General features: G+C 31.8%; 1 protein-coding gene across 3 annotated transcripts in view; it reads left to right on the top strand.

Moving 5' to 3' along the window:
- LOC114332485 (PRL-1 phosphatase) overlaps positions 1–13,574 on the top strand; it is a 194,336-nt gene that overhangs the window by 137,538 nt on the left and 43,224 nt on the right. For all 3 annotated transcript variants that reach the window (XR_007701102.1, XM_050663257.1, XM_050663258.1), the window contains exon 3: positions 540–838. Coding sequence is in view for 2 of the 3 variants with exons in the window: in XM_050663257.1 (XP_050519214.1) it covers positions 540–838 (299 nt within the window). In the remaining variant the exon portion in view is untranslated. The remainder of the gene's footprint in view (positions 1–539; positions 839–13,574) is intronic.

Here is a 13,574-nt window from a genome sequence, read left to right as displayed (position 1 = left end):
AATGTTTATTAAGAATAAAATTGTAAAATAAAACAGTTGTAACATCCATAACTTAATTTCTATTTGATAAAACTAAGTATAATAATTGTCTTACAGGTTGTATAATTGTCTGCATTTTTACCAAAGATGTAAACAGAATATATAAAGTTACTCAGAATGAGGTAATCATTTGTAAAATACCAAATGTAAAGTTCAAAAATAATGTGTTAAAGTAGCGAATTTTGCAGATTTCTCGGACATGAGTTAAATCGGTTCTTTTTTGAGAAGCACTATCAAATCTAATATCTTAAATAAAACCATTTCATCTAAACATGTTATAATTATATTTATGATTTTATTGTGGAATGTAATGGTACTGTGCAGAAAAGAACTTTCCTGCATAGAGACGTCACTTTTCTGCACACTAATGTCATAAATCTTATACTGTGAGAAAATGTCAACTTTGTTAACATAAAACTGTGTAGAAAAGTGCCTTTGAATAGTGGTTGTAGAAAAAAAACTTATTACCCCGGACTATAACGGCATCGCTTTTGTTGCAGGAGCTGAAAAAACACCGGGTAACGGCCGTTGTGAGAGTGTGCGAACCGTCGTACAAAGTGGAGGAGCTAAACAACCAGAATATTGAAGTCTTCGACCTAGGCTACGACGACGGCACCTTTCCGCCAACTAAAATAGTCGATGAATGGTTCAAGATTCTTAAAAAACAGTTCAATGACAATCCCGATTGCTGCGTAGCCGTTCATTGCATCGCTGGCCTGGGAAGAGCTCCTGTCATGGTGGCTCTGGCTCTTATTGAGCTCGGACTTAAATATGAGGAGGCTGTCGAGTTGATTAGAGAGTAAGTATACTTTTTCTATTTTTGGCATTTAAAATTCGACACTAAAAAATATACAGGGTGTTAGTAAATAAGTATGTAAAACTTTAAGAGGTAATTCTACATGAAAAAATAATGACAGTTTGCTCTATAAACCTGTGTCCGCAAATGCTTCGTTTCCAAGATACGGGGCGTTGAAATTTTTTTTTCAAACTGCGAATTTTTTTATTGCTCTAAGACCTTTTAAGCTATGAAAATTAAATTTGGTGGGTTTCAAGAGGTAGTTATTGCGCATTTTTTGACAAACAAATAACGATTTTATATTCATCATTGGCGCGCCTACGGGTAATGGTCTGAATTTTTTTAAAGAAAAAAATAGTACGCCACTGAGATATATCAAGTTAAAAATTATTTTTGTATTCCACGTTTAATTTATGATAAACAACCTTTCTTGTCTTTTTTTCATATGGTACACCGTTTTTATGAAAAAAAAAAATAAAACATCTTCACGCGTATTTTTCATTTCGTAATACAATGACATTATCAAGAACTCTCCAATATAATAATGCCAAACTAGAACAATAACAGAAAATATTTCTAAAAATATTTTAACTATGTGCAAGGCTACAACAAATGTTCAAAATTACCTCCTTTAAAGGTGACAGAGTAATTTTATATTCACCATTGGCGCGCGTACGGGTAATGGCCCGAATTTTTTAAAGAAAAAAATAGTACGCCACTGAGATATGTCAAATTAAAAATCATTTTTGAATTCCTCGTTCAATTTACGACAAAAAATCGTTTTTGTCTTTTTTTCATATGAGGCGCCGTTTTTATGCAAAAAAAAATAAAATATCTTAACATTTACAAAGTATTTGAAATAATTTTCTATGCATATGGAATCTACCTCGAATAATTTGTAAGCGTTAAGATGTTTTATTTTTTTTTGTATAAAAACGACGCCGGTGCCGCATATGAAAAAAAACAAGAATGATTTTTTGTTGTAAATTGAACAAGGAATTCAAAAATTATTTTTAAGTTGACGTTTCTCAGTGGCGTACTATTTTTTTCTTTAAAAAATTTACCTGTACCTGGTGTACATGGTGAATATAAAATGTCACCTTTAAAGGAGGTAATTTTGAACATTCGTTGTAGCTTTGCACCTAGTTAAAATCTTTTTAGTAATATTTTCTGTTATTGTTCTACTTTGGTATTATTATATTGGAGAGTTCTTGATAATGTACATATGTATTAAGAAATGAAGAATATGCTCGAAGATGTTTTATTTTTTCGCATAAAGATGATGCACCATAAGAAAAAAATACAAGAAAGGTTCTTTTTCATAAATTAAACGTGGAATACAAAAATAATTTTTAATTTGAAATATCTCAGTGGCGTACCATTTTTTATATATATTGTAGAGATAAAAGAGCAATGTTTGTGGCGCAGGCGTTACAACTTTGACTTGTATACAAGTTTTGGGAAACCTGACATTATAAAATTGATTATGTACAAGCTTAAATGGATGTGCCTTGTAATCTGGCGAGAGGAAGATGCAACAGTCAAAATTTGGACCGAAGAGAGCCGATTGAAGAACGAGTCAGAAGAAACTAGAATTAGGTATTAGTCCAGGGCGCATCTGTTTTGAGATGGACGTTGAGAGGTGAGTCATATTTTTTTGCAGAAATTGCTTGGAAATAACTCATAATAATAATTGAGTTATCCTCCCAATCAAAAAGGTCCGGAACAGTGTTTAAATAATCAAAATGTCAAAAAAAATGAAGTAAAAAGTTTTTTTTTTCGTTTTTCGATTATAACTTTAAAAGTATTCCCTTCCGAGAAAAGTAATTAAATTTCCTACAATATAGGATTGGTTAAAAATTTTAAAAATTGTCACTCTTGTTACAAAATAGCAATGCGGAAAAACCATAAAAAACAAGTATTCGCATTTTACGTTTCTCAACCATTTATGCTACACTAAGGACCTTCATATTTTACCCGGAAAAACTTTATGATATATTAAAACAATACTGTAAATTTCATTAAGATCCGTTCAATAGATTTTGCAAAATAAATTTTGCAATCCAGATTTCGCAAAAAAATTCATTTTTTCAAAATGTTTCAGGTCTGAAAATAAAGCAGATAGCAAGTTGAATTTTTTACGTATAGAAGAATACCCTACCTTTCATTTGCATCTTGCAAAATTAAAATCGGTTAACTACCGCGGCGTCAGGAATTTTTTTTTAAATAAACATTAATTTTATAGTGCTACGCGCAGGACAGCGGTGTTCGATTCACACAAGGTGATTTCCACCAAAATTTCTTCCAATCTCTATCTAATATATCATTTTCTTACTCTGGATTTTGTTGTATTTTAACATTTTAATTCCACAAAAATCAAACTAATTTGATTATTGTTTGTGAAATATTGTTTAAACAGTTGCATATGTTTAAAAATAATAAACTTTTATTCTCTAAGTTAACATATATGAACAAAGAAAGTTTTTGCTAAAAAAAGTGTTATTTCAAAGGACAGAGTATGTGTTTTTGTTTTGCAATAAACAAATTTATTTATTTATATTGAAATGTACTAAAAATTCAAAATCAATCATTATCAAAGGTCATTGTAATGCCCAATCAGAGCAAACGTATCCGCTGTCCTGCACGTAGCACCAAAAATTAATGTTTATTTAAAAAAATTGCTGACGCCGTGGTAGTTAACCGATTTTAACGTTGCAAATTGCAAGTGAAAGGTACAGTATCTCTTCTATATGTAAAAAAAATCAACTTGCTATCTGCTTTATTTTCAGTCTTGCAACATTTTGAAAAAATCAATTTTCTTTGCGAAAGCTGGATTGCAAAATCTATTAAACCGATCTTAATGAAATTTACAGTATTGTTTTATTCTAGAGTTTTTGTGGGTAAAATATGAAGGTCCTAGGTGTAGCATAAATGGTTGTAAAACGTAAAATGCGAATACTTGTTTTCTTATGGTTTTTTTTTTCGCAATTATTGCTATTTTGCAACAAGGGTGACAATTTTTTAAATTATTAACCAATGCTATATTGTAGGAAATTTAATTTCGCATCTTTTATGTCAGTGTAACTTTTCTCGGAAGTGTTAAAGTTATAATCAAAAAACGAAGAAAAAAATCGAATTTTTCCTCCATTTTTTGACATTTTGACTATTTAAACAATGTTCCAGACCTTTTAGAGTGGGAGGATAACTCAATTGTTACTATATGAATTTTTGTCAAGCAATTTCTGCAAAAAAATGCATCCAAAAGTACATACTAATATTTTTACAGATGCGCCGGCCTATATCAAAACCACTTAGAAGATGATTATTTGAGAGCATGGCGAAGAGTTGTCAGAGACAGAGGCGAATAGAGAATTGTTCTGAAGAAAGCTTTGGCTCATCATGAGCTAAGATGTCACTGATACTGATGAAATTTTAAGCATTTCGACGAAAAACATGTTGCTCTATAAATGTCGCAATTGAATGTCGAGTTTTTTGTAAAGGATTGACACTGACTGCATTAAAATTTGAGTTGAAGAAAGTAGAGTTATTGTTAATGGCAGACAACACTGGAATTTTTGTCGAAGTACTAAAAATGTTTTAGTACTGTAAAAACACTTTTATTACAGTTGACGCATGGAAGGCACAATTAGATTATGATATGTTGTTACGAACTCACTTTTTTTTACATTGGCGAAAAATAGATATACCAACAATATAAATTATGTTATGAATAAAAATTATATTTCAGAATATGTTGCATATCACAAATGGAACGAATGGTATCATATTTATTAAATAAAAACTTTATATGATGAAAAAATAAAACAAGTTGGTTATACATAATAACAAAATTAACTCGATATAAATAACAAACGAAGACATAATAAAACTATTACAAAATATTATTTAATAATAGAAACAGCACAAATAATAAAAATGTTTACTACAATATGTCATATTATAATGACGAATAAATTTTATTGTTTTAAAATGTAATAACGTTATTGAGGATTATTCTTCTTTGTTAAATTAAACAATAATGAATGTTTTTTGTCTGATGTAGTGTAATTTTGACTGTTTTAATAAGCCCCACAATACAGTTCATTGGGATGAGGATTTTAACCCGAGCAAATCAAGGACCACTCCTAAGAGCCCAAAACTTTCTAGCTAGAGTATCCTGCCCTCACAATACGCCAATGAGCTATGAAGGTAGCTGCCCTCAATCCTCCCCGTATTTTGCAGGGCAGCGTGAGGCACTGTACTCCTTCTATCGTCTTAAACCGGCCACTCACGTTACTGCGGTGTCGTTCGACAAGATGTCGATGATATCAATTTCTGCAGTACTGCAGCAGACAAACCATTATGTCTGCGGTTAAATTGTACGGTTTCGCTGGATGCACGGTCACACACTATCAAAATCTTTGCCAATTCGCCGAATCCGACAAAATTGAACGACGCCGCAGTACCATGAGTGGTCCGCTTTAAACTGACTTATCATCAATTTGCTGTTGCTTGCTCGGAGGCAGAGTCCACGCTCCGGACTTGGCGCATTTCGGCGACTCGGCGAAGTTTGGCGAGTTTGTGGGTGAGCAATCATGTTAGGGGTCATCCATAAACTACGTCGTTGAGAAGACAGAGGGGGGGGCTTGCTTATTACGACGGAGTACGACAGGGGGGAGGGGGGTATGAGTGCCCATTCGACGTCGTTTAATATGTTGGTATATTTAAATTTGTCGCTATTGTGTCTATAAAAATAATTCTAACAATAAAACACTGAAAACGTTTGTTTTCTATACTTCCACAAAATTTATTATAACTAAGTGACTACAGCTGTTTCGGCGGAGTGCCTTTCTCAAGTGATATAGTTTACAATGTGTTTGCCTTTTTAAGTCTTCAACTGAAGAGGTTGAGGAGTGGGGAGCTGTTTGTCTCGAGTTGGTCATTCAGAATTATATCTGTATTTTTCAGTTTATTAATTTCCATAGATTCTAAAAAAGATAGCTTAAGGCCTTTATTTTGAATATGTAGAATTTGAAACTCTTCATTGAAAGAATGATTATGATCTAGAAGGTGAAGTGCGTATGTAGAAGTGTCTGTTTTTCTATTGTTGAATGCCCTTTTGTGTTCTGCTATCCGTTTGTCAAAAGTTCTGCCAGTTTGACCGATGTACGTTTTCGGACAGTCACCACAAGTTAGTTTGTACACACCACTCTGTAGTTGCTTTCTCTTTCGGCTTTTATTGTTCTTAATATATTTGCTTAAGTTGTTGTTAGTTCTGAAAGCTGGTGTTATTCCTTTCTTTTTTATGTATCTGGCTATCTTTGTTGTTATCTTGCCAGTATATGTGAGAGAGCAGAAGGTACTGGGTTCTTTCTGTGGTGGTGGATACACTAATTTCAGGGCTTTCTTATGGAGTTTTTGGTTTAAAATTTTGTTAACTGTTTGTTCGTTATAGCCGTTGTTTACTGCTATTTGTTTAATGATGTTTAGTTCTATCTCGAAGTTATTTTTTGTCATGGGAATTTCTGTCAGTCTATGTATCATGCTATGGTAGGCTGCTAATTTGTGTTGTGTAGGATGGGATGATGAATTGTGTATAGTTGTGTCAGTATGGGTAGGTTTATGATATACGGAGAACTCATGTTTGTTGTGTAGTCTGGAAATCGTTACATCTAGAAAGTTTATGGAGTTATTCTGTTCTGTTTCTATTGTAAACTCAATATTATTATGAAGTGAATTAATATATGATAGAAATTGGTCAAGTTGTCTGTTAGTTCCTGTAAAGCATACTAGTATATCATCCACGTATCTCCACCAATATAAGAACTGTTTAAATACGGGATGTTTAGAAATTGTTGTTTCAAGTTGGTTCATAAATATATCTGATAGCAATGGGCTTAGAGGATTACCCATAATAAGTCCTGCACTGTTGTTTGTGTATATTTGATTATTGAATTCAAAATAGTCTTGATTTATGCAAATTTCAAGAAGGTGTAAAATTTCAGATGCAATGATCGGATTTGTACTATTATGGTCTAAAAGATTTTTAACTAAAACAAAAGTTTCTGTAGGAGGAACACTAGGAAAAAGATTTTTTACGTCAAATGAAATTAGTCTGGAGTTGTTGGGCAATTGAAAATGTTGAATTTTATTAACTAGTTCTAGTGTATTTTTTACGGTGAATTTAGGTGAAAATTTAGTGTATTCTGTAATAATATCTGACAGTTTTTTTGAAAGTTTATATGACGGAGCTGTATAAAAAGAAACTACAGGTCTTATTGGGTGGTCAGGTTTGTGTAGTTTAATAAAAGAGTATAATTTAGGAGGTTGTGGGTTCATAATATTAAGGTATTTCTGTTCTGTTGGATTTAGTATTGATTTTGAATTTTCAATGGCTAGTTTAATTTGTTTTCGGTATTTTTCTGTGGGGTCTTTGTTTAGTTTTATACTGTTTTGGTTAGTTAAAAATTCTATTGTTTTGTTATTATAGTCTCGTTTGTCGATAGCAATAGTAGTGTTACCTTTGTCTGCTTTTGTAAATATTATGTCATGTTTTATTGATTTATTTTTAATTGAAACGGCTATTTGGTTTTCTTTGAAACAGGAATTATTAGTTTCACTACATACATCAGTAATAGATTTTGAAATGATGCTTTTTTCTATGTTTTTGGCAGTTTTGTTTAACGCTACTTCACATTCTACACCTAAATATTCTAAATTTTTTTGATTATTATGTTGAGGCAAGTTGTGTTTGAATCCTTTCTCTAAAAGTTCTATTTCACTATTATTGAATTTAGTATCTGTTAAGTTTATAAATCTATTGAAAAAACTATGATTTGAAAAATTTGTTGTATGAGTATTGAGTTTTTTACTATTGCAATTTAGATTATTTAGTTTTTTACATTGTGTATTAAATTTTTTGTCTATTATATTATCTACTTCAGTTCTTACTTTAGAATCTAGGATATCAAATTCTATATTATCTAATCTATAATGTAATTCTGAATGACATACCTTAAGATAAACAGCTATAATATCTCGTTTTCTGTACTGGGTGCTCCTATCCCGTTTCAGCCATCTGGTTTGACCCTGGTGGATACCTGCTATGGCAGCAGCACTGCAGTTGTTGGTTTTTAACTTTATGTATTTCGGGAACACGTTGTTTTTCACGCACATGTTTAGAAACCAGATATTTTGTGTTGTTACTCTACGCTTTAAAAGCAATCTTGAAAACAATATGGTCAATAGCCCTGTATTGGCTTCCTGTAAATAATTGATGGATTCGACCGTTACTTGATGGAAGTTCATTTTATCTAACAATAAAACACTGAAAACGTTTGTTTTCTATACTTCCACAAAATTTATTATAACTAAGTGACTACAGCTGTTTCGGCGGAGTGCCTTTCTCAAGTGATATAGTTTACAATGTGTTTGCCTTTTTAAGTCTTCAACTGAAGAGGTTGAGGAGTGGGGAGCTGTTTGTCTCGAGTTGGTCATTCAGAATTATATCTGTATTTTTCAGTTTATTAATTTCCATAGATTCTAAAAAAGATAGCTTAAGGCCTTTATTTTGAATATGTAGAATTTGAAACTCTTCATTGAAAGAATGATTATGATCTAGAAGGTGAAGTGCGTATGTAGAAGTGTCTGTTTTTCTATTGTTGAATGCCCTTTTGTGTTCTGCTATCCGTTTGTCAAAAGTTCTGCCAGTTTGACCGATGTACGTTTTCGGACAGTCACCACAAGTTAGTTTGTACACACCACTCTGTAGTTGCTTTCTCTTTCGGCTTTTATTGTTCTTAATATATTTGCTTAAGTTGTTGTTAGTTCTGAAAGCTGGTGTTATTCCTTTCTTTTTTATGTATCTGGCTATCTTTGTTGTTATCTTGCCAGTATATGTGAGAGAGCAGAAGGTACTGGGTTCTTTCTGTGGTGGTGGATACACTAATTTCAGGGCTTTCTTATGGAGTTTTTGGTTTAAAATTTTGTTAACTGTTTGTTCGTTATAGCCGTTGTTTACTGCTATTTGTTTAATGATGTTTAGTTCTATCTCGAAGTTATTTTTTGTCATGGGAATTTCTGTCAGTCTATGTATCATGCTATGGTAGGCTGCTAATTTGTGTTGTGTAGGATGGGATGATGAATTGTGTATAGTTGTGTCAGTATGGGTAGGTTTATGATATACGGAGAACTCATGTTTGTTGTGTAGTCTGGAAATCGTTACATCTAGAAAGTTTATGGAGTTATTCTGTTCTGTTTCTATTGTAAACTCAATATTATTATGAAGTGAATTAATATATGATAGAAATTGGTCAAGTTGTCTGTTAGTTCCTGTAAAGCATACTAGTATATCATCCACGTATCTCCACCAATATAAGAACTGTTTAAATACGGGATGTTTAGAAATTGTTGTTTCAAGTTGGTTCATAAATATATCTGATAGCAATGGGCTTAGAGGATTACCCATAATAAGTCCTGCACTGTTGTTTGTGTATATTTGATTATTGAATTCAAAATAGTCTTGATTTATGCAAATTTCAAGAAGGTGTAAAATTTCAGATGCAATGATCGGATTTGTACTATTATGGTCTAAAAGATTTTTCTTTTAAAAAATCTTTTAGACCATAATAGTACAAATCCGATCATTGCATCTGAAATTTTACACCTTCTTGAAATTTGCATAAATCAAGACTATTTTGAATTCAATAATCAAATATACACAAACAACAGTGCAGGACTTATTATGGGTAATCCTCTAAGCCCATTGCTATCAGATATATTTATGAACCAACTTGAAACAACAATTTCTAAACATCCCGTATTTAAACAGTTCTTATATTGGTGGAGATACGTGGATGATATACTAGTATGCTTTACAGGAACTAACAGACAACTTGACCAATTTCTATCATATATTAATTCACTTCATAATAATATTGAGTTTACAATAGAAACAGAACAGAATAACTCCATAAACTTTCTAGATGTAACGATTTCCAGACTACACAACAAACATGAGTTCTCCGTATATCATAAACCTACCCATACTGACACAACTATACACAATTCATCATCCCATCCTACACAACACACGTTTTCAAGATTGCTTTTAAAGCGTAGAGTAACAACACAAAATATCTGGTTTCTAAACATGTGCGTGAAAAACAACGTGTTCCCGAAATACATAAAGTTAAAAACCAACAACTGCAGTGCTGCTGCCATAGCAGGTATCCACCAGGGTCAAACCAGATGGCTGAAACGGGATAGGAGCACCCAGTACAGAAAACGAGATATTATAGCTGTTTATCTTAAGGTATGTCATTCAGAATTACATTATAGATTAGATAATATAGAATTTGATATCCTAGATTCTAAAGTAAGAACTGAAGTAGATAATATAATAGACAAAAAATTTAATACACAATGTAAAAAACTAAATAATCTAATTTGCAATAGTAAAAAACTCAATACTCATACAACAAATTTTTCAAATCATAGTTTTTTCAATAGATTTATAAACTTAACAGATACTAAATTCAATAATAGTGAAATAGAACTTTTAGAGAAAGGATTCAAACACAACTTGCCTCAACATAATAATCAAAAAAATTTAGAATATTTAGGTGTAGAATGTGAAGTAGCGTTAAACAAAACTGCCAAAAACATAGAAAAAAGCATCATTTCAAAATCTATTACTGATGTATGTAGTGAAACTAATAATTCCTGTTTCAAAGAAAACCAAATAGCCGTTTCAATTAAAAATAAATCAATAAAACATGACATAATATTTACAAAAGCAGACAAAGGTAACACTACTATTGCTATCGACAAACGAGACTATAATAACAAAACAATAGAATTTTTAACTAACCAAAACAGTATAAAACTAAACAAAGACCCCACAGAAAAATACCGAAAACAAATTAAACTAGCCATTGAAAATTCAAAATCAATACTAAATCCAACAGAACAGAAATACCTTAATATTATGAACCCACAACCTCCTAAATTATACTCTTTTATTAAACTACACAAACCTGACCACCCAATAAGACCTGTAGTTTCTTTTTATACAGCTCCGTCATATAAACTTTCAAAAAAACTGTCAGATATTATTACAGAATACACTAAATTTTCACCTAAATTCACCGTAAAAAATACACTAGAACTAGTTAATAAAATTCAACATTTTCAATTGCCCAACAACTCCAGACTAATTTCATTTGACGTAAAAAATCTTTTTCCTAGTGTTCCTCCTACAGAAACTTTTGTTTTAGTTAAAAATCTTTTAGACCATAATAGTACAAATCCGATCATTGCATCTGAAATTTTACACCTTCTTGAAATTTGCATAAATCAAGACTATTTTGAATTCAATAATCAAATATACACAAACAACAGTGCAGGACTTATTATGGGTAATCCTCTAAGCCCATTGCTATCAGATATATTTATGAACCAACTTGAAACAACAATTTCTAAACATCCCGTATTTAAACAGTTCTTATATTGGTGGAGATACGTGGATGATATACTAGTATGCTTTACAGGAACTAACAGACAACTTGACCAATTTCTATCATATATTAATTCACTTCATAATAATATTGAGTTTACAATAGAAACAGAACAGAATAACTCCATAAACTTTCTAGATGTAACGATTTCCAGACTACACAACAAACATGAGTTCTCCGTATATCATAAACCTACCCATACTGACACAACTATACACAATTCATCATCCCATCCTACACAACACAAATTAGCAGCCTACCATAGCATGATACATAGACTGACAGAAATTCCCATGACAAAAAATAACTTCGAGATAGAACTAAACATCATTAAACAAATAGCAGTAAACAACGGCTATAACGAACAAACAGTTAACAAAATTTTAAACCAAAAACTCCATAAGAAAGCCCTGAAATTAGTGTATCCACCACCACAGAAAGAACCCAGTACCTTCTGCTCTCTCACATATACTGGCAAGATAACAACAAAGATAGCCAGATACATAAAAAAGAAAGGAATAACACCAGCTTTCAGAACTAACAACAACTTAAGCAAATATATTAAGAACAATAAAAGCCGAAAGAGAAAGCAACTACAGAGTGGTGTGTACAAACTAACTTGTGGTGACTGTCCGAAAACGTACATCGGTCAAACTGGCAGAACTTTTGACAAACGGATAGCAGAACACAAAAGGGCATTCAACAATAGAAAAACAGACACTTCTACATACGCACTTCACCTTCTAGATCATAATCATTCTTTCAATGAAGAGTTTCAAATTCTACATATTCAAAATAAAGGCCTTAAGCTATCTTTTTTAGAATCTATGGAAATTAATAAACTGAAAAATACAGATATAATTCTGAATGACCAACTCGAGACAAACAGCTCCCCACTCCTCAACCTCTTCAGTTGAAGACTTAAAAAGGCAAACACATTGTAAACTATATCACTTGAGAAAGGCACTCCGCCGAAACAGCTGTAGTCACTTAGTTATAATAAATTTTGTGGAAGTATAGAAAACAAACGTTTTCAGTGTTTTATTGTTAGATAAAATGAACTTCCATCAAGTAACGGTCGAATCCATCAATTATAAAAATAATTTTTTACTAGCTTCTACCAGCATATCAGATATTCATATAAAAACGTATAGTTTTTGATATAAAATTAAAAATAAAACAAAACGCTTACGAATAAATATACCTTTGTTAAAATTAAAAAGAATAATTCTATTATAGATACTTTTATCGCATACTTTTCATTTCGTTTTTATCAGTCACGGCGTTAAAATAATATTAGGTAGCACTTTTGTACAGGACAACAAACAATAAGACATTGTTCTTTGGGTTTAAACAATCGCTTCTATATACAGAATACAGAACAACGTCTGGAAGCAAAAAAATATTAAATTGTTAGTTCATTTATGTGCTGCATACTGTGTGTGAAACAACAGTTCTGAAAGAACAAATAGAAATAAAATATTGTTTTCTATTTAGTTAGTAAGTCGTATTTATACTTTAGAAGAAATGGCATCGAAATCAAAACAAAATAAATATAAAGATTTATATGATTCAGTTAAGAAAGCATACCCCGCAAAATCTTGGTCCAATGCTATTTAAATGCATTCATTTTTTTCGAATACTAAGAAAATTAATAAAGATTTTTGAAAAATTTAAACGCAGATTGAAAGACTGCATTATTGCCGAGGGCCAAAAGTTCCTGAAAACATCTATAATGTTTATTTTAATAAGTTACAGGGGTGAAAAAAAAGAGAAAATTTTTGTCTGATTTTTCATTTTAAATATTTCATTCAAAAGAAACCTTTTGTTTATTCTAAGGGACTTTCGACCCTCGGTAATAATGTAATCTTTTATTCTGCGTTTAAATTTTTCAAATATATTTATTAGTTTTCTCAGGATTCAAACAAAATTAATGCATTTAAATAGCATTGGACCAAGATTTTCCGCCTACCCCCTCATATTTGATTTAAAAAAACAGAAATAATATTGAAATGAAAGGGGGGTCGTGAGTTGCAACGACGACGTCGACATGGGGGGGTCGTCTCTAAACGACGGAGGGGGGGAGGGTATTAAAAAGTTCAAATTTTTTACGACGTAGGTTATGGATGCTCCCTTATGAGAAGTACGATGCCTCAAGGCTAGTGTGATGAGTTTTGGTCTTCCGTCTATGGAACACTCATACCCGAATACCTCTCGTAGGA

Source organism: Diabrotica virgifera, chromosome 10 (genome assembly GCF_917563875.1).
Source record: "Diabrotica virgifera virgifera chromosome 10, PGI_DIABVI_V3a".
In the NCBI taxonomy this organism is placed as follows: Eukaryota; Metazoa; Arthropoda; class Insecta; order Coleoptera; family Chrysomelidae; genus Diabrotica; species Diabrotica virgifera.
This window is presented reverse-complemented; position numbering and strand designations above follow the sequence as displayed.